General features: G+C 42.2%; 1 protein-coding gene across 1 annotated transcript in view; it reads right to left on the bottom strand.

Annotated features, from left to right (window-relative positions):
- Positions 1–8,718: 8,718 nt before the first annotated feature.
- The window catches only part of SPATA16 (spermatogenesis associated 16), a 77,799-nt gene continuing 64,719 nt past the window's right edge, over positions 8,719–21,798 (bottom strand). Inside the window, exons 9-10 of the mRNA XM_009940090.2 lie at positions 21,606–21,689; positions 8,719–9,039 (exon numbers count right to left, since the gene is read on the bottom strand). Coding sequence (XP_009938392.2) covers positions 8,914–9,039; positions 21,606–21,689 — 210 coding nt within the window. The 3' untranslated portion in view covers positions 8,719–8,913. The remainder of the gene's footprint in view (positions 9,040–21,605; positions 21,690–21,798) is intronic.

Here is a 21,798-nt window from a genome sequence, read left to right as displayed (position 1 = left end):
TAAAAAGGACATTTCTTTCTAACCTAGCTCTCACTTGTGTACCACTGTGCTGAAGAGTTAGCACACATTCAGCATGCAGAAGGATTGTTTTCATTCAGAGAGACAAACTGAAGAGGAATTCAAAAGACGATCTGTGTTTAAAACACAACCTTCTCTTGTAAGCTGTACAAAATCAAACAGTTCAATGAGCTTGTGCTGATTGCTACAAGAATCCTTACTGTTAGCCATTGTTATGAACTGGTACTTCTTAATATTGAAGAACAGCTATCAAAGGAAAGAGCCTTCTGTTAGGTGGGGATGTCTCGCTGTGCTGCTCCAGACTTTCAAGAAGAATGCAGTTTTCTGGCAGCGTGCTGGCTGGCGTCCCTTCTTAGTTTGTATATCTTGAAGTTCTGGGTAGTGCACTTCTTGAAGTGCTCCCAGAAGAATGTTCTTTTGAGTAGATGTGCTCTATGTAAATTGCCATGGAGTTTATTTAAGTATGCCCTTCAACGTTTGAGGAAATTATGTATTGTGTTACCAACCTATCTTTGTTACTAGTTGAAACGCAGAATAGCGCTCAGAAGTTTATACTATAAATGGTGTTTAAGAAGCCTGGATAGCTGTCAGGTGGTAGCTTGGAGGGAGTGTGTAGACTAAAGCTTGTACTGGGGCAGGGTGATGTGTAAGGAAGAGATTGTTTACTTTCTTAAAAAAATTAGAAATACCCCCACTGAGCTATTAAAAAGCTGGCAGTTGGCCAAGAGGCTGGAGGAAGTCCAGGACACAGGTTGGAGCTGAACTCTTCTTTTTGTTGATATCTGAGTCATGTGAAGTTCCTCATGTAGCTTAGCCTGGGCTTGAGCGGTTCAGACATTTACAAACCTATACCTAGAATTCATAAACATCCACTCTCGGCAAGCTATTAAAGCATTTATGGACTAAGATGATTAATCTTTTATAGGCTTTTGTTCAAAGAGAAAAGGTGGAGAGATTAAAGCTGGGAGCACCTGTTTGTGAATCCGTCATAGATTCAATGGGATGGCTTGACCTGTATTTTGCAGAAAGGTAGTTGCTGTTTCAAAAACAGGAACCGAAAACTCCACTGTGAGGTGGATGTTTACAACCTCGGTAAGCCAGCCATCAGAGACAAAACAAGGGTTAGCTAGAATGTATTTTAAAAACACAAAGGCTGTTGAGAGCTTAAAACGTTGGCTGAGTGCTCTGTGCAGCTGATGTTGGAGGGGTGAAGGCAAACTGGTGCCACCTTCTTTGCCTTGGGACCAGTTTTAAGCGCAGAGCCAGAAACCTGCTCTCTCCCATCAGTAACGAAGGCTAAAATGGAAACGAGAACACCATGAAAACAAACTAATTAAGCATCTAGTGAAATAGATGTAACACTGTCAGTTGTTAGGCAAACAAAAGTCATTTTTAGATAAGAACATTACCACAATTTAGGGCTGAATTTTCATCTGGCACAGGGTATTCTATCAGCCTCTATACAAAAGGAGCCATGTATTTGCATGCCTAATTTAGGCAGTTAGAAGTGCTATTACCACCCTACCTGCAAATTGCAATTAGTTTAAGCTGTCTTGGTGCCTTTATCAGCTGATCCATGCACTCACACCGACTTTACTTAAAGAGTCTGACTGTAGTAGGAGCTACCCTCTGTTGTTGATGCAAGTTATTATATACATAAATATGTATACGTATGAAGCAGTAAAAAAAAAAGATGCTTATGAAGAAATGTGAAGCATCCTTTTATTTTTACCCTGTGTAGGGAGGCCTAGTGTGAGTGCTTTATATTGGTGAAATTAAGGATTTAAAATTCTGATATCTATATTAATATGGGTAAAAAGAAGAGAACCTTTATACCTCTCATTGCCCCCTTCCCTCCAGCACCTCTGTTTCTTGGAGGGCTGAGGAAGGAGGAAGAGGCTTTTGGCGTAGTGCTGGAGAGCCCCGCGTTGCTGCTCAGTTTACTGGGAGCACCGCAGAGCCCGTCCTGTTTTGGAGGAGGTAAAATCTTGCGCCTGCCAAAGCCCAGAAGCAGGCTGCGTTCTGCCTTGCCAGCTCGGGTTTCCCTGCCACCTGTGAAGATTGGGGAGAGGATGACTTTCTGCACTTCTCTTCCACCACCTCCTTCTCCATCCAGCAGATCAAGGAAAGTGCAACAGCCTGGTAAGCACACTGTCAATTTATTAATGGGTTCTTGAAAATGGAATTGACTGGAGTATAAATTGTATTACCTGAGCTTTTGGAGATTTTCTTTCGTGTACAGTTAAAAGCGGTAATGTTTATTTGTTGCTGTTTGGAGATACTGACTACTCACAAATATTCAACCTCTGTTTTTACCCAAACAGTTAATAATTCGTTGGCTCTGTTGGATTGTAAGCTCCTACATGCTTTCTGCTGCTCTATGACGGCAGAGATGATATTTCAGTAGTTTCTCCAGTGTTTCAGCCTGGAGGGAATGTAAATATAAGCATAAATGATTTTGAAAATGTGCCTTTTTTCTGTGTTTCAATGGCTTGTGCATTAGGGTTGGTATGGCTGACAAATCAGCACTGATTGCTAATTAAAAAGCTGAATATATTAAGGAGTTTCACACTTCCATTTCTTCCTCAGATTGAAACCCTAGCTGTATGAGTGAGTGCTAGTGAAGCTCTAATGGATACACTCTAATTACTTGCCATTTTTGCTGTGACTTAACGGTTCATGAATTACAGTAACTCTGACTGACAGATCATTGCTGATTACTAATTAAATGGCAGAATTCAGTTTCGCGCACCTCCAGCTTCTACCCCCACAAAAAGTGACACTCCATATCTTAACAAAAAAAGCTTTCTCTCAGCTTGTTTGTTGATATGTAAATCTGATGGTCTCATCCCTCTGGAAAACAAAAATTCTTGGGGCATGTTTAACAACAGTGGTGGATAAATATATTTAAAAAATAAAGTGACTGCTGTGTTGCTTATAAAGGAGGCTTTGGAGAGAAACTCTTCAAGGCAGTATAACAACCCAGCATGTTTCCTGGCACTCTCCTTCTCTTATGGATTGCCTCAGCCCTCATTTAGTGAGCACAAAGAACAATAAGATTTTTAGTCCTTTAGCTGCAGGAGGGGGCAATTCATTCCCTGCCATAGGTAGTCCCTGGGTCACCCAGATGCTAGAACAAACGCAGGAAGGGAGTGTCTTTCTTTTTCTTTCTCTTAGCCTTTTCTATTCAACATACCCAGAATTTTATCTGGTTTTTGACAGAATTACTACTCTCCTAATCAGTGTTATGTTTTAATTTGTGATAGCGATCTGTAGAAATGAGCTGCTGAGGTTGGGAGCTCTTCTCGTGACGATGGTGTCCCTCCAGGCCAGCACGGCAGTGGGCAGAGATATCAAGAGCCTGTAAACGGTATCACTCTGCTATAACTTTTCTCACCGAATGCCCAGAAATATTCCATTCTATTCTAGACTTTAAATCAAAAATAAGGGCTCATTGGAATTGCTACAGATCTTTTCAAATCAACACATTAAAGATATTGTAGCCTGATAAACTTTTCTTTGTGCTGATTTCAGTCGCTGAAATTGTCACAAAAACACAGTAAAACTTTTATCCTAAAAAGAACAACTGCTTCTCTGAAAGGAAATTATGCTTCTGTGATCTCTTTTAGTTTGTGAGCATGCCCCCAAGTGTGTGAATATTTCAACACGTAGTTTGTAAAAATCCATCAAAGATAATGCTCAAGACCAAGGGTCAAAAGAAACGGTATGTTACTTGAGATCCCATCTATCAAAGAGCACAGTGTGAAAATCCTTGGCATACAGGTGATCTTAATGGTCCCTTCTGGACTTAAAATGTATTACAGAGAGAAACTGTGAGAGTAATTTTTATAATTTAAAGCTTTGTCTTGTCTTTGTTAGTAATTCTTCCTGTCTGAATATCACCGTTCACCTTAAGCAAAATAGAGATTATATTATTACTGTGAGATAATAAAAAAGACTCTACGTTATTGCGGTCAATACCCGTAATAAATGTTAAATTTGGCGTTCTAATGGGTGGCGGAAAGGTCCCTTTCTCTTTGCCCCCACTTCTTCCATCTAAAGTAAGTGTTTCATGTCATTGCTATTAATAGCAAGTCAGAGTAACACATTTGTACAAAGACAAGAATATGGCAGCGTCTGAAAAAAACCCCTGTCCCGGGTCATCGTAGCTGAACCACCAAAATAATGTTTTGAAAATCCTTACGAGCAGAAGCAGCTCGTGTGAAGTCTTGAAATTAGGTCTTCTGACTACAGAAAACATTTTCTGATACTTGCCTATATAACTTTGTGTCATTCATGATAGGGTGATCTTTCAAAAAGATTGAAAGCTTTTACAAAGATGTATGACACCCCAGAGAAACAGGGCAGCTGCTTTTACCAGGAACTGCTGAATCTCCACCAAGACCTGCTGTGCCTCATTTTCTACATGTGCCTGAGACACGTGAGATCCGCCTGCCCTGGCAGTCTTGGTGAATACCGTGATAAAGCCTCCTGCAGCTGATGGCCCACAGGATGCAAGAATTCCACCGCTTCCTCTCTTTGACTAGGAAATGACTGGAATGACTCAGCTCGCGTAGTTAGTGTAGCAAGTGTGACCTTTCGAAAGAAGATTGCCGTATGGAGCTTTTTCGCCTCTACTTTCTTCAATTTTCCTTTACTCAAGAATGACCAGCTTCAAAGAAAAAGTTCCCCGGTCTAATTGAATATTCTTCATATCTGAGAGGGGTAAAAATAAACATTCTTCTCGGTTTATTCATGCGTAAACTAGAATCATCCAAGTGTGACATCTGAAAGGAACTACACGATTATCATCTGAAATGAGAACAAAGTTCATCTTGTATGATTTCTTATTTTTTCCCTGCAGACTTTGAAAGAGATTTCAAAATCTTAATACCCATTAAAGCTCAAGAAAGCTAGGGCTGTGCGCTCCTGTGTTAACCTTTTTAGTATTCTGCCAGCTAATTGTCTGTCCATTCCACTTTCTCCTCCCAGGTTAATGGGGTGGTTAACAGGGGAGGACAGGAATGGTTGGCCAATCACACTACAAAGCAAACTGAAAAGGTCAAAGCAAAGCGCTGTATTATTCATGGGCCATGCTTTGCCGGGGTATCTTAGATCTCATGTCTTCTCCTGATGAATTGCAACAAGAACAAGTAACAGCCCGATGTGAAATTGGCTTTTGTGACAATGGTTGTAGTTCAAATGGAAAAACGTAAAACTGTGGCCTCCTGTTGTTCTGATTTTTGAGATTAAAGATGTGCGATCACATCTCGCCTCTGAATAAGCAGCGGGTTGCATTTGTACGACTTCTCAGCTGGGTTGTAAGTGTAATAGAGTATATATGTATATAGAGTCTTCTATGAAATTTCAGCCATGGACTTTGTTTTGGAAGCGCTGCGTGGTGCCGAATATCCCTCCTGTGCCTTCTGTGTTGATAAACTTATTATTAGTTTATAGAAACCTAAATATGAGAGTTCTTTTTATGTGGTGTTTTATGTGGAGGTAGTAATGTGCTAGTTCCTAAGAGGCCACCTAGAGCAGACTGTAAGACAGCCCTTGTTCTCAGGAGCTTACAATCACTAAAGTTAAATTTGAAGGCAAACTGGATGTAACCATTCTTTTCTCCTTCACCTTTGGTGTGAAAGGAAGGTGGAGGGAGGGAGGGAGAACAGGAATGTGACTGAGGTGCTCCAAATTATTTTCTGAGCACTGTCTCTCTCATTGACCACAGAGGGAGATTAGCGACAGCAGACTACTGGTTTGATGCCTGGCTGTGGATGCCATTAGTTCATCTCCTCATTTAATCCCTAACACTGGGTGTCACGAGTGCATCTCATCTTCTTCCTCTGGTGGTGTGTTTAATACTTTAGCTGCAGACTTATTCTCCGTCACTTTGAATCACAAACTTGTATTTTTCAAGTGTTTTTATCATACCCCTTTGACAGAAGAGACTTCACAAATAGTGAAAGTGAAAAATATATTTTAAGACCAAACACTGTCTGGTCTACCTTGTCTGAGTCGTAATTAGTGTGGTAACCCAACAGCAGGCATATACCTAACACCCGACTCTGCTTGTGCTTGTTGTCCCTTCCAGGGCTGAGTACAGAAATTCTGGCGTTTACAAGGAAGCAAGGATGGCAAGAGCAAGCAGAAGAGTTATGAGGCAGTCTTAGGGGACAGGGTGTTTATACCTTTTTTTGTTCCCGTTTCTTTAAATTGGTATAGCGTTCTTTGCTTTTCATTGAGTGGTTTCTACTGCCATCAGTTGCCTGGGGCCAGTGAACCCAGCTGTCAACAGATAAATCATTTTTGTGACAAAAAAAAATCTGTGATGGAGGGAAGCAAACCCCCATCATTCATTTGGAAACCAGTCTTTGAAAGAGAAGTGACCTGAAAGTGGGACTCCTGGGGAGTGGTCTCGGATGTGTCCTTGTGTAGGAGACTAAAATAGCCACAGCAACCATAAGCCAGGCTGTTTTTAATGTGCCCTTAACAAAAAGGAGGATGAGGGATGAAGTCCAACTTGTAATGATATTTCATGAATGAGAGGAGCCATGGTATACGTCATCACCCTATAGAAATCACTGGTTAAGAGGCCAGAGAATAATTATAATACAGCCCACAATGTTTCCAAAAGGCAAGTTAATTATTATTGTTTCAATTTTTGTTGTTGATCCTAGTGAATCTCATGCTTTAGCAACTATACTGCACGCAGCAAGCATCAGGAATCCACCCCTCTGCCCTGCTTCCCCATTGTCCAGCCAAAACGTAGAGTTCGTGGAGTAAAGCTGACGCTCGACAAGTCCTGAGTAAAACACTATGCAGATGTGGGCCTGTGCGTTACAGATGGTTATTTTTGGAAAACAGCAATGCCCTTTCTTCATGACAGAGGCTCCTTTTGTGTCTGCTTTGTGTTGTTTGGTAGCTGAGTTCATCTCCTGACAACTGCTTTATTCTGTGGCTTGCTGGAGGCTAAAGGGCACAGTAGCCGGGTGTTGGCCGAGATGTCTCACCCAACAGATTGATTTGGGCTGTGGCCTCTCTCTCTCTCGGCGATGTACTGATCTGCAGCATCAGACAGGTTTTCCGCCCTGCCTGATAGCTGAGAAGTGAGATGTCGCATCTTGTCTCGGATCTGGGTCTCTCGCGAAGCTCTGCGGTGAGATTGGCGCATCTTTCGCCGTGCACTCGGATCAGCTTGTTTCTGTTGCGCAGACAACTGGTTTTCACTGGCGGTGCTGTGTTTTCGTTCCCAAAGATCAGCTGTTTTCAGCGCGCTTGGTTCTTTTTCATCATTCTAGGTGAAAACACCTGATTTTGCATTAAATATTGCAGAATTATAAGCCAGTTTGCATCAAATTAAGAGTATTTGCTTAAAAGCCTCATGATTTACCAAACTGTCTGTTGATTGTGACTTGATGATCCCCGGGGAGCAGACTGTGTGATTTAGTGTGTCTCTGCTCATCAAAGATGGATGATTGCCACTATGTGTCATAAAACTTCGTCTGACAAAACCAACTCCGTAGCAAAATAATGCCGTCTCCAAAGGGCAATAATTCTTCGTTTCTCTGTCCCACGTATTTAAGGAGCTCAAGCTAGCTCAGATTTTCTCAAAAAGAGTTCTTTATACTTATTCTGTTAAGAGTGAACAAAGGACCATCAAAGCTTTTACCAGTTCTTTCTTAGTTTTCAAAAATCTTTTATGAGAGACTAGGAATACGGTCTCTAGCAGCTAAAAATCTGTAGGATTTAGACTTCTATCTGTGATAAATGGATAATGGGAATTTAGTGGCTGAGTACCTTTGAGGTCCTGGATTTTTAATTAAAACATAGGGCTGGAGGGTATATTTTTCCTTTATTTCTATCTTTTTGTTTTAAAGTCACCCTTGAAAGAGAAAATAGAATTAAATGAATGCTGTTTCTGTAGGGTGAGGTTATTTTCATACAAAGTAAACACAGTGAGCAAAAAGGAACTGCCAGCCTTAGAAGAGACAGCGCCCGTCAGCTGGGGATGCCTGTCAAACATCGTCTGAGAAGGTGAGCTCTGCTGAAAAGCAGGTGCCTTGCTTTGCTCGCAGATGACAGCTCTCAGGGGGGTTGGGAACCTGCGCTCCCTTGAAGACCAAAGCGGTGTAAGATGTGCCTACGCGACAGGCTGCTGCTGTTGGAGGGCAAGACGTGGCGCTGATCCTTCACCAAGAGGTTTACACTGGAGAAGGCGGGTGCGGTTATTCTCTTCCTGGAGTGTCAGTGCATTTTTAAAACAACAATTACCATCTAATGGGGAAAAAAATCATCCTTAGGGCACAGATGAGAGTGGAGGAGTTCACGTTCTTAACCACGGGGCAGAAGCTGGGCTCTTTTTTTTTTTTTTGTTTTCTTCTCCTTTTGTAGTGTCGCGATTCTTGCACTTGTAGTTGCCGCAGCCCTAAGGTGCTGGATGCCATTTTTCACCTATAGATTGTACCAATACCTGTAGTGTGAGGCATTGACCTGGAAAGCAGGCAGTGTGAGGCTGAACTCCTCTCCGCTGAGGATGGAGGGATCCCTGTTTGCAGTGCTTCTTGGGCAATAACCAAACCAGGAGGATTTTACAGAGATTTTGCAGAATATTCTCGGAGTAGAACATACAGGCCCCTTTTTGGCTGGGTTTTACTATTTAAACAAACAACACCATTTAAAACAAGCTTTTCACAGACATTTATTCTGACAGTGAAGACTAAAGGAGCGCAGGAGTGTCTTGCGAAAGATACCCCATAGTGAGGGGAAGGCTCACCAAGTGGAAGGGTGCCTTTTGTTGACCTATCTGTCAAATATCTACAGGGTTAACTTTCTTGTTTGCAGTGCGGCCATGTCTTTAGGGCTGGTAAGGGACAGTTTTGTATTTCCTTTCCTCTAATAATGTTGCTGCGTACTTTGAATCCTCTTCAGTTTAATTCTTTCCGTCCTAGCTCTTCTCAGCCTTTTTTTCTTTAAGTATGTGTCTGCTACTTGGTATAAGTAGTCTTCAATTAGTCCAATCTGCAATTATAAAGAAGTGGTATCAGAAGCATGTCCCTTCCCCTCTATAAAAACTTTAAAAACTTTTGCAATCAGTTTATTTCAAAGCTTATTGTCATTAGAAAAACCAAACAAAAAACCATGCGGGCACCTCTCACACAATTGGCTGGAGTAGCAGTACCTGATTTTGTAATTTATTCTTTTTTTTGTCCCTTTCCATTTGGATTCAATTACTGCTGTGGAATAGACTCTTTCACTGAAATCTGTACATTGAAAACAGGAATTTATCGCAACTCTGTCTTTAAATGGCATTGAAAAACAGCCACTTTAAAAGGAAGGGATGATGAGGAAATTAATCTCAGGCAAGTTTTTCTTGATAAGGAAAGAGAACAGAGGCTTCTGGCATTTATATGCCAAAAATCAACACATGGAGAAAAATGAGTATTGCCCATTGCTGTGGCAATAACCATTTTTCTATTAAATCAAATGAAGATCTGAATAAATATGTTTTACCATGAATATGACACACTAGAGAATACAGTAAAAGAATAGATGACCTCGGTGTCCCCCAAAATAAAACTGTAATTATTCTCATAAAGAGTGCGTTCAGATAGACACATCTTCCTTGCGGGGGTGGTTTCAAAGCAACCAAAAATATAGACTAATAGTGCTTTGGACAGGTATTCTGTAAATAGCAGGCATTGATAATTTTGTGGCTATCTCTCCCCATACCTTACCTTTATTCATACCCATTGTCAGCTTTTGCGATATGCAGTGTTTCTGTAAGGTGAAGATGGGAATCATCTCCCTTCACGCTGAGTTATACTCAAGACCTAGACCCTATATAATGTGAGGATCTAAAGAATCAATCTTCCAATTGCATTTTAAGCTGAAATCGCTTTTTTTAAAAGGGGGAGAAGAAAAAAAAGAAGTCCTAATCTATCATCCTGACATGCGTTCAGTGGAGTGTTTCTTCTTTAGGCACAACACAGAACAGCTGACTGGGAACTAATCTGAGTGTGGCTTCCTATTGTATTTATTCATATATTGAGCCGTTACTAAGGTGCTCCTCGGCCCTGAACTTGAAGCCGTGCCATGCGCTCTGGCCATGGTTTGTGTTGGTGATGGGCGTGTGTGTGTGAGAGACAATGAGGCGAGCAGAAAAGTTTATGGACCATTACTTCTGCTACGCTGGGGTGCCGAGGGCACGAGGAACGTGTTTGGGAGAGCAGCTCTGCCGCCTCCTCCCCGCGAAGCTTGCAGGGGTGACATTTGCAGCGGATCGGCTTTGCGTAGCATCGTGCATGATGCCATGGAAAAGAGTTTTCTACCGTGCCGGTGAACTTTGATGGGCGCTTGCTCGTGGGCTTTTGCTCCTCCATTGCCAAGAGATCCAGCCTCACGGGCTGGCTCTGTGGTGACGTGCTCACCATACAAACATGCGGAGGATTAGAGAAGGGAATCATTATGCTAGCCTCATTTTTAAGAAGCTGAAATGAAAGCTCAGGAAATCATTGATCTGGCCAAAAGCACACGGGAAGTCTCGGAAAGACTAATCACTTAGTGCCAAGCTCCAGTCCGGGGGCTTAGCCATATTAAAAACAACCACCAAACCCATAAGACTCTTCTGCGACAGAATAAATTAAAATGCCTATGTAGCTTTCTTTTGCAGTTGGAAGTAATCTTTTCTGTTTCGGCGGTAGTGCTTGTGTTTGGGTGAGCGCAAAGCTTGTAAGAGGAAGGGGAACGGTTTTCACAGCAGCTCCTTTAGGACCATCCAGCAGTGCCTGCAGTTCTGGTGATGCCACCAGCAAGCTCCAGTGGAGCGATGTTCCTACCTCCAACCTTGGCTCGGCTGCTGTTGCGTGCTTTTCATATTTATAGAATACCTGTCAGCTCCAGCCCCCAAAATACGTTCTAATATGGCATATCAGGGGTGGAAATAATAGTTGCTTACATAATTGCAATGTTACTGACACAGCTGATGAGCTGCTGATGTTATTTGCACAGCAGTGATGGCATTCAAACCCTCGCCGACTTACAATTACACTGTATGCTCTGAGCCCTAGCTTGATTTAAATTACCATAGGAACACAATGAAAATAAAATCTCTTGACAAGATAAAGGGGGGGGCGGGGAGGGCAGTGGCTTAAAAATCTCTTTGGTGGCTGCAGTGTTTGGTAGTGCTTATTCATGGCTTTTTAGCTTGCACATTTCATTTTAAGAAAGTAAATTGGAAGCATTATGTTCTGTCTTTTTGCCTTGATTTAAAACCTCCCTGTGCTCGCTCTTCTGTTGTCGGACTGTGGTGAGCCACCTTCGGGGCTCTGATTGGGAAATGCAAATTTTTAAAATCAATTGCTTCACTTTCTGTTTCCTCTCTTTTTTTCTCTCCCTCCCCCAGTAACTGTTTAAATAGGAATCCGTATGGATGCGATTAGGCAGAAGGACCTGGTTTGTAACCAGCCCAAATGTGATTAGTCTTAGAGCCACAGCTGTTAGAGGAATGTGGATTTTTGAAAAGACTTGTGACTTGTTCCCAAGCAGAGCAATAACTGGCCACAGACTGACGCCAAGTCCAAACCCTGCAGTTGTATAGCCAAACCCTGCAGCCACTGTATCGGTTAAAGCAGCGCTGAAGCCACAGTGAAAGAGCTCTGCAGGACCTGGGTCACAGCAGAGCGTTCGCTGCTGCTGTTGCCAGTGATTCGCATGAGGCTTGTTGTGGGTCCGATCCCAACCCGTGCAGCGATGAACATCGTCGGGTCCGTCCTTTGCACTGTTTGTACTTGGGTTATGTTTCCCCACCCCTGATCCCCACAGTGTCCGCGTGTGTCACAGTCTGTGCTTGGGAGCTGGTCAGCAGCATCGTGTCCCCTCTGCAGGGGCTGAGCTCGGCCCCCAGGAGCTGAACTTGCTGCATGATAGCCTTGGAGTGAAGTCCCTTAAATACTCTCCTGAATCTATGGAACCACGCTTCTCCCGTCCACACAGCTGTACAGGGTCTTTATGGTCTTTTTCTCAAGTGCCTGGTGACCTGAAAACTTATGAAGACAAACTGGGCTTCAACCTATTTTTAATTCTCCACTACTATGACACCTTACTTTCAAGATATCCTGAGTATTTGCTCTCCCAGTTACTCCCAGCAGTGCAGTGGCAGCTTTTCTACTTTGGATCAATCTCTACAGCCCTGGCCCACCTAAAAGCTCCTGTGTACGACTGTCCCTCCATTCAAGTTCCTCCCATTTATTCCTCATTATCTTCTGATTTCAGGCTGCTCCTGACCCTATTTCTTTCACTAGATTTTTCTCTCTGTCTTTAGTCTGGCCCCTGCGATCAGCTGGAGGGAGCAGGAAAGAAAGAGAATGGACAGAATGAAGATCAAATGGAAAGAGGGAAGAAATAGAAACAAAAGATGCCTTTAAAGCAAATTACGTGCTCAGTCCACATCCATGTGGTATCTATAGGTGCTTTGGGATCAAGCTAAGTGGAGGAGTGTAGGAGTCTGTGGACAGAAATTTGAAAATGAACTAGGTACTCTGTAGAGTTTATTTTGTGCTCTTTTATATTGCATTAATTTTGCATTGCCTCAAAATTCTTTTGTGCTTCGAATTCTTGCATGGATAATATGTTGTGGAAGATATCAGTGGTGGAAATTGTTGATCTGGAGAGGGGCAGAACAAAAAGCAAGGGAATGAACACTGAGAAAGCACCTGGGCTTCTGCAAGAGTACAGATATATGGTGTTGGCATTTCAACTGTCCACCTTCAGTGTTATGCCCACGAGTCCACGAAGGTACCTGGGCAATCAAAGCAGTGGGCTGATGCTGGGTCTGCATGTCTAACGCATGGGGGAATTAGGTTAGGACAGAGAGCTCTCTGGGCTGGTGGCTGAATGAAAATGAGAAACAGGACAAGAAAAGCACACTTGTTTGGCCCACCTGAAGGAAGCGACACTAGTTTTGAAGCCAGAGGAATGAATGGGAAGGAGAAAACGTCCGTGTGTGCCCTCGGACTGAGAAGCTGCCAGCCTCGATGGCACAGCCTTTGCCGTGTTGCTGAGACACCAGCACAGAGCTGCAGCACTGACAGACCACCTCTCCAAAGTATTTCTGTTCTTTTATTCTTGGGGAAAATCAGTTGAATGAGTGAGGTTGTGTCTGCCTTTCCTCAGTGCCGCACATCAAGGCATTTTTATTCTGACACAGAGTGAGAAGGTAAAAAGCATAATTAGTGCACCAGACGTACCTGGATGGACTATAAGTCAATTAGTCTGCTCTGAATTCTAGTTCTGACTTTGCTGGGAGAAGAAAATGATCTGTGGTCCATGTGGATACTGAGGTGATCAGTTTGTTCTTAACTGAAATGGTTTGATGTCATTCTCTAATGTTGGGCAGAATCTGTAAATACTTATGCTCTTGCTACATGTATTTAGTGCAGTTAATGTCTGTAATGAAAACACAGAGCTCTTTGGGTAACAGGCAATGCAACAGGATTACCTGGAGGGATGAACTGCAGAGGGTGTAATCAGGTGAGGCAATCTATGGTTTCCCTTTGGCTTAGGCTTTGATTCAGACCTACAGGAGTTTCTGAAGTGACACAGCATAGACCCACACAAAGATGAGGAAGAATGCAGGCCTTGTTTGGAACATACAAAAATATTTCTAATCCCGCCCTTTTGTGCATGGTGTCCAGTGATGGATAAAGGGGAGAGACTTGCTGCTGTGAGCGCTCAGCCCTGCTCTCTGGATGCTGTCCTGATTGATTCGCTCGCAGCGTGGAGGGATGTAGAAGCAGCATTTGCTGGCTGCAGCTGAATTACAAGCACCAAAAGATTTCAGTGTGAGGGACCTGTGGAGGTCATCTAGACCAACCTCCTCCTCAAAGCAGGGCTTGCTGGGAAGTTCACATCTCCTTTTCTGAAGCACATGCTGCATTTCTGGTAATGTCCTATCAGTTACTTCTGAACTTGCCTGGATGCATCTGGTTTTGCCCTGAAGTACCACCATGAAGTATATTCTTTGCCCTTCCTATATATTCATTGGGATAAGACATCCCACGTATGGTTCTTAACTACGTGCTATGTGCCCGCTACGATGAGGGAACACTGTGATGCTATCCATCATTCGGTGTGATTTTGTCCAAGTCCTGATGGACCACAGATGTCATGAAACTTGTCAACCTTTGCCACAAGGGGGCCGTTCCAAGGAACTGATGTCCATGTTCGATGGCTTACTGAATGTCCAAAGGAAGCTTCGTGGCTTATCCAAAAATGAGAGAGCTATTGTAGTCACAAGCTAACTCAAAAGCAGACATGTCTTCTAAAAGATCGGCGTGAATTTGAATACAACTACAAAACATCAGTTGTAGCACCTGCTAAAAAGTTTAGAATGAAATGAGAAAGAGCCAGGATCCCACAAGGAAAAACTCCTTTAGGAAAAGAATTTTGTTTAGAAAAAAAATGTAGCTGGATAAGCAGCAAGCAGACTCTGTAAACTGTAAAATCGTAAAAGCATGTCTCGCGTGGATGCATGTGTGTACACTCACCATAATGCCTAAACATCCGAAATTCCTACGTGCCAGTGCAAATCAGGGGAGTCACTTCAAATAAGAAACGGGTGCTTGTAAAAATATATGCAGGAGCTATAAATAACAAGTAATGGCAAAAAGGATCTTCTGGCATACAGAATCTATTTTTATTGCTTGGGAGCTACTAGTAATAGAAGGCAAATGAGCTGCCTTTAAGCACAAAGTACCTCTCAACATTTTCCTTTGTCTCCCAGAGCCACTTGCTAAAGCGCTCTTTGGAGTGAATATAACCAGAGGAACAGCCCTTGAAGGGCCCACGGGTAAGTAGGGGTGGCTGTGTGGAGTAAGGAGGAAAAGCTGAGCGTATGCTTGAGAAAAGCTACTGATTTTTTAATGAAAACGAAACCCCAATCTGTACCTCCCATTAAGGTCAGTTAGAACAAAGGTTGCTTGGTAGCTGGAAAAAGAAAATGATGGCTTTACTGTTTGTGTGTTAAGCAAAGCGCATTGGAATTGCTATGGTTGCTTTTGGAAGGCGGTGGGTTTGGACAGCAGCGCATGATCTGAACTGCCATGGGCACGCCAAAGTCATTTCCCTACATTTGTTTGACCATGTAACCCAACTGACTGCACAGTCCTTGCCTTGGACCTGCTGCGAGAAATATTCATAGCTTCAGATGCCAATGCCAAAGATAAATATGTTGTCCCTCATGCTCCATTTCTGTTTTTTCACGTGCCTCGTTTGTACGCACTGCCTTTCTTTAAAGAAAGAAGTCTGACAGACAGCTCTGTTGCACGTTTCCACCGTAAAGGAATGAGTTCAGTGAAACACTGAAAACCAATGTTTGCCAGTGGGTTCTTAGCACTCCAGAAAAGCTCTGATGCTAAAAGCAGATGGAGGAAAGAGTGTTTGCTGATGAGGAGCTGAATAAAATTAATATTGATGCTGGTAATGAATTACATTTATTAACTACCTTACAACTCAGATGGTCCTTTTGTGCCTTATAAGCGCTCCTGAAATCACTGTCCAGCGCAGTGTTTACTATGAGCAGTCTTGTTGACTCATGCTATTTTTCACAGCAGTAACAATACCTGGTAGCAAGTGTTTATAGGGCTGGAGACCTTCTCTGGTGGAGGGCAGCAGGTAAGCAGACTGCTCATTTATAACTGACAGCATGATTAGCAAGGGCTGGGGAAATGTTTATCTAAAGCCTTGTGTGTGGATTGTTAATCCCCGGACCTGCCCATGATTTAACTGCTAGGCAGCTACAACCAGCTACATTATTCCAATGTTTAGGACATTTACTGCTCAGTTGCTAGATTTGCTGCCATTTAAAATTATTCCAGTGACTTATCGCACCTTATAGCTTGGTGGAATAGACCAAAGCCTTTCTCATAACAAAACTCTTTCTCAATAGCATTAGCAGTGTTTTGTTGTGCCTGTGATGGCCCAAGAATGGTGGGTGTAGATGATATCTGTTATTACACCAACTGATTTAGCTGGAAAAAGCCATACCTATATGTACAGAAACTTTCCTACTGGTGTGGAACAGCAAACATGAAATTTCCCACATCTACTTCAGACTTGAATAAAGCTGCATGTGCACTAAAGCTCCCTGTTTCTTAGAGTCACACCTCTGTTTTTTGTATTGCAATGCTGGTCTAGCTGTGATCAGGAGGAACAGCTGTCTAGTGTGTGGTCACTAAATAACTCAGCTTTATATTAGATACTGGGGTCTGGAGGGTGGGAAACGGGCAGGTTGGAACTGCTTCTTCTAGTGTAGCTGAGGACGATGTAGGCATCTTGCTGGGGCATCTTTGCTTCTCTTGTGTGCAAGACATGCAGAACCAGAGACTCACAAGGGCAGGAACTTATTTTAGGGACCAGGAGTATTGATAACTCCTGAAATTCCACTGCCACCACTCTCTTGCACAAAGAGCTTGGCGAATGCTGTCACACTTTTATTGTCCCTGCAGTGCAGCTGAATTTATTGATGAGAATTTTTGGTTGCCTACATTTCTTTCGTACCACTTTGGATTCAGTGGAGCAGATCTCATTTTCTGCTCACGCACTCTCTCAACTTCCTCTGCCTGGTCTGCAATCTTTCCTCAGTGCCAGGTTAGAAACCTCTGCCATAGTTTCATCTTGTCCCTCTCAAGGCTGTTGCTGATTCTGAGTTAATCCTTTCCAGAATATTTTAATATGTTTTTTCTAATCTTAGCATGAAGCCAACCTTTGGTCAACTGTAAGAAAATTTTTTGCTTTTCTACCTGATTGCTCTGCTCTTCATTTCCTTCACTCTCATTCTACCTGAATCAGTGCCACTAACATTATTTTCCTTTTGCATTTGCACTTTTCTGACTTCATTACGCATCAGATATTACACATTAGACTTCCACTCCTGTTTCAGAAAATGTGCTTTTCCTATCCTTTTCCACTCTTTGCTTCCCCCTTCCTTTTACACAGTGGGTCCATGCCTTCGTGAAACACGCAGCTGCATCACAGCCCTGAGATGAGAACAAACCAGGAACCACTTTCCTGCTGTTAGTTCAGGAATAGCCAAGTTGACTCAAGAAAGTGCACCAAAATGCAACAGCTTTTGAAGCCTACACATTCTGAGAACAAGTGAGTTCCCGGTGGCTGTGGCATGGGCCTGGATGACTTTACAAGACATTACAATGTCATATACATCAAGTAACTGTCGTAGTAGCCAGCACAATACTATTCAGCAGCACGTCCGCTTTCCATCAGCATACGATGAATCTCTCTCCTTGCTCCTCTGGCTGACGAAAAGCCAAGCAAGTCTATGGCCCTTCTCCATGGCTTGATTTTCAATTAAGAGATAATGCCTGTGGAAGAGCACAGTTCATCAGATAGTGTTCCCCTGCTGCTGCAGAAGGCAGACATGTAGTAAGGAGAGGTCAACGGCTGAAAATCTGTGTTCCTGGCTAAAAGGTTATATAATATGTTAGGCTAATTTTACTTCATTTCATATTCATATATATTAGTGCATCTTTTGTCATATACTTATCCTTATGTAAGTTACATCTGTTCTTTTATTCACTCATCCATGTTTGCTCTGCTTTCAGATTTATGAAACAGGCATTCCACTGAGCTCAGCAAGTGATGGGCATAATAACTTATCTAAATTGCAAAGTATGTGATGCCCTTGAGGTAAACTAGAATGTGAAGGTTTTATGAAGTGTCTCACATGTGGAAGTGTAGGAAAGTGTTTATTTGCCAACTCCTGTCTCTCTTTTGGCTGTTCAAATGATGTTAAGAGGATCCTATGAAACTGCTATGAAAGCCTAGGGGCTAAACGGAGGAGAGAACTAGAACTACATTATTAACTTTGTAGGGGAAGCAGAGCCATACTGGCACTTGCGCTTATTTGGCTCTCCTCTCTTTGGATGTCAAAAGTTTCTGGTTGATAGGCTCTAAAGTATCTATTTATTTCATGAAATGCCTCTCACTGTAACAATATTGTGAGGCTTTATTAATGAATTTATTCTTATGAGAGAGGAAAGTAATCTTTTTTTATTTCTTTATTTTTTCTCTTACGAGACTACAGAGAAACAAAAGGCTCTGTAGAGCAAAGGAGGAGCCTCCCTGCTGTTATACGTATCTGAGATGCTCTAAACCCCTCTGCCTGTCTATAGCTGCTACAAAGTCCTGCAATAGCCATCCCAGAGACCTGGTTCCGTGAGTTGCTCTGGGCCAAGCTTTACCGCTAGTCCCAGCATTCTTGTTCACGTCAGATGCCACTTACATCATATGTGACTCTATCAGCAAAGAAGCTAGTCAATCATGGCCAGACCTGGCTACTATGGTGGTGTTCCCATCTGGTTAAGGCCCAGTGGCTGGACTGAGTCTTGTGGGACCAAGTGGAATTATCAGGTTAGTTCCCCTCAACCTCTCTTGGAAGTTTCCAGCTTATTGCTGCTGAGCCTTGTGCATCAGAGGTCATTGCTCAAGCTGCTGGGCTAAGTCAGTCTTGTTAAAATAATGATTTGGATTAAGAAGTGAATTTACACTTCAAAATCCAGTAAGCAAAAATACGTTTCTACCTCTGTTCACTGGTGAGGAGTGAAGCCTTTTTAAAAGGAGGTGTTTGATGCTCTTTCTCATAGAGTTGCCTATTGCCTGCTTTAGGAGGGCTTCCCATTCCTAAGGGTGGCTTCAGAGAAGTCCGTTCTCTTGAAATGCAGAGGGTGTGACATTTAAGTACCTTTGCTACTCAACGTATAGCACAATTTGGACAGAGCCAGTAACTAAAAATAGAATTCCTAAGCCCTAATACGGTGCCTTGAATCCTCTCTAAGCCCAGCAGTCTGGCCACCAGCAAGTTCAGTCTGGGAATTTCTGAAAACTATAAGAAGAAGAAAGGTGGTAAAAAAATTTCTGGGAAAATGTTCCCTTTAACCATTTGGAAAACAGGCACTGCTATAATTCTTCTGCATTAGAGAAAACTTTTGAGTGCTTTCATTAGGTGCAACAGCTGTTTCTATTGCAAAAGCCAAACTTCATTGGTGGTAGCGTAGCTGTCAGCTTTCCAGAGTTTTGTGTTTATAGCTGATTGTATAAACTCCTTTATGTTCTTTTTTGCTTTCCAATACATGTAAATTAATTCAATAGCAAAAATACAAATAACTATCTTGTAACTAGATCTGTGTGCAGGTTCTTTGTGGGCCGCTACGGTCAGCGTCTTGTGATGAGTGAACTGAGAAATACCGAACTTTTTGACATGGTTCTAGCATGAGTGACATGCGGTAATCCCCACCACATAAAGTTTTAATCATCAGATTTAATCCTCCTCCTTAGTACTGTGTTAGAGTTCTTTAACCTAGCGTAACATTCTTAAACAAAAAAAAGGACAAACCAGCAAAAAATCCAACAAAAAATGCGCCCAAGCTCCCTGAGTGTTTTCCCGTCTCCTCTATTTAAAGAGATTTTTTTCCTAAGAACACGCTGAATATGCTGAAATTAAATTTTGGAAAAAAGTAGAATAGAAAAGAAATATTTGATGATGCTTTTCATTTCTTTGTTCTGATATAATATAGTAAAATATTTTATGTGTTATGAAACAAACAGTGAATTCTGCTTAGAACAACATCTCTCAAATCAAATAGTTATCTGAGTTGTACTGAATTTTTAAATGGCAGAGAGCAGATATTCATGGATTCAGTAATTTTATTCCCTAGTATTGAACTGTGCACAGATTCATGTGGCATAATATGGGATACCAGTCCATTTTTAATTGCTAGTTTGACTTCCCTTAAGACTATATTGAAAGTAAAAGTATCCAGAGAAATATAAAGGATGTACATATGTTAAGTATGAATACACCAAAAGAAAATACTTTGTTTTACTGAATTTACAATGAAATATTAGCCACTGTCTGTTGCAATATGTGGGAATCTTTTTGGTATCCCCAACAAACTTCTAATGAGCCTTTCATAAGTATTTAGATATCTGTGTATTTGGTCCAGCTTTCAGCCGCGCTCCTTCCTCAATAGCCTCTGAACTGTTATCATTCAGAGTTGTGAAAATCAGCCTGGTTATTCAAACACCTAACTGCGGATTAAAATCCTGACTCTTGGAAAAACTTTGGAAAACTGTCTTTGATATTGAAGTCTATTGTCTGAAAATCGGGAGGAGAAGTGCTAGACAAGTACAGGGAATAGGCTCTTTGTAAATATGTCATTGACTCTGCATTCATCTAGTTATCACTGTTTAGTATATATGGCAGGAAATATGCATGTAATTGTATAAATGCGTGTCATTCATATCATACGTAGCATTTGTGTTGCAAAAGATTCTCATATGGTCTGTAGGTAGCTGTGAGAGGTCTAGAGACTATCCTGGTGCAATGTAAAAGCGGCACGAGTATTTATCCTTTGTTTGAAAGAGAAAACCTGGTCTGTCTATAATTTTGGGCATTTGGATGTTGGTTACTTTCTGAAAACCTTAAGAGCCACTGATCTGACAGCTAGCCGAGGCAATGCCCCTACTCAGGCTTTCTCTCAGAGGAGATGCCTTCAGAAATTTTAATTCAAATCACTTGGAAATGCAGACTCTGAAAATACCTTGGCCCTCCCCCCCCACACCCCGTGATTCCTTTCAGACATCTCTGTCTTATTTGCTTATCCTGGTTACACTGACTCAGGGCAGCCAGGGTTTGAGTTTTCACTATCTTCCCTGAGATCTGTCTGCAAATCCGAAATCCCAACGAGGGACAATTTCAAGTCCCTCCAGTGCAGAAATTCAAGCCCTCTGTTCTCCAGCCTCCCACTCCAGCCACAACCCAGAGCGAGCGTGCGTCCATCTGGGATTTGACAGAGCTGTAGGACAGCGGGTGAGACCCATGCTTCAAACAATTAGTTACATTTTCCCTCCCTCGTGATGCATTGCTATCCTTTTCCTCGGAAGTGGCTGAATGTCAAAGGTGTGATTTGCTCTGGTATGAAAAACTTTGTGCAAATGTAAGATAGTCCTATTAGATCCCAGCCTGACCTATTAGTCATTACGTTGGGCCAGATTCATCTGTACAGAGAATGAACACAAGACTCCCTGCATTTCACAAATCCTTTAAGAATTAAATTGACCAGTTGCTGTGCAGAGACTCCAGAAAGGCATTTACACGTCTTTTACTTCTCACATCACCAAAGCCTCATCTGAGATCCACTAAGGGACCTAATTTGCTGGCTGAATATTCCCTCCCCCCCTACCCAATTAGCCCAGTACCCCATATGAAAAGAATGTCATGTCTCTACAATATGAGAAGTATAATTATCAGCCAAAAATAAGCTATTCATTATTTTTTTCGCATTAGATAACCACATGAGACTATTAACATGGACAAAGATCAACCATAAGGGCTAAAGCAAATAATAAATACGTATTTGTGGCTAGTGCCTGAGCACCAAGAATTCAAGGCACAGAGCCAGGTTTCAAATGGCACCTACTTTCTTTTCTGCCTTTTGAACAGATATGACTCAGGTGGACATTTACTCCCCAAGGAAAAATATACTCTCCTGCCCTTTCCTGCAGGCTTTTACCTTCTGAATTTTATTCCACACACGTGTCTGCTCACTTCTTTTTCCTTCAAGGATGTCCATGGCATCCGCCATTAGCAACCGCAGCTGTGGCACCAAGATAAAAATTATCAGTGTGGAATTCACACAGAAATAACTTCTCTAAATACACAGATTAAAACCTAATTAAAAAATCATTTGTACGCTGATGATTTTA

The sequence above is a fragment of the Opisthocomus hoazin genome, chromosome 4 (assembly GCF_030867145.1).
Source record: "Opisthocomus hoazin isolate bOpiHoa1 chromosome 4, bOpiHoa1.hap1, whole genome shotgun sequence".
NCBI classification, from domain to species: domain Eukaryota; kingdom Metazoa; phylum Chordata; class Aves; order Opisthocomiformes; family Opisthocomidae; genus Opisthocomus; species Opisthocomus hoazin.
The sequence above is the reverse complement of the archived record's forward strand: the minus strand, read 5'-3'. Positions and strand labels throughout refer to the sequence as shown.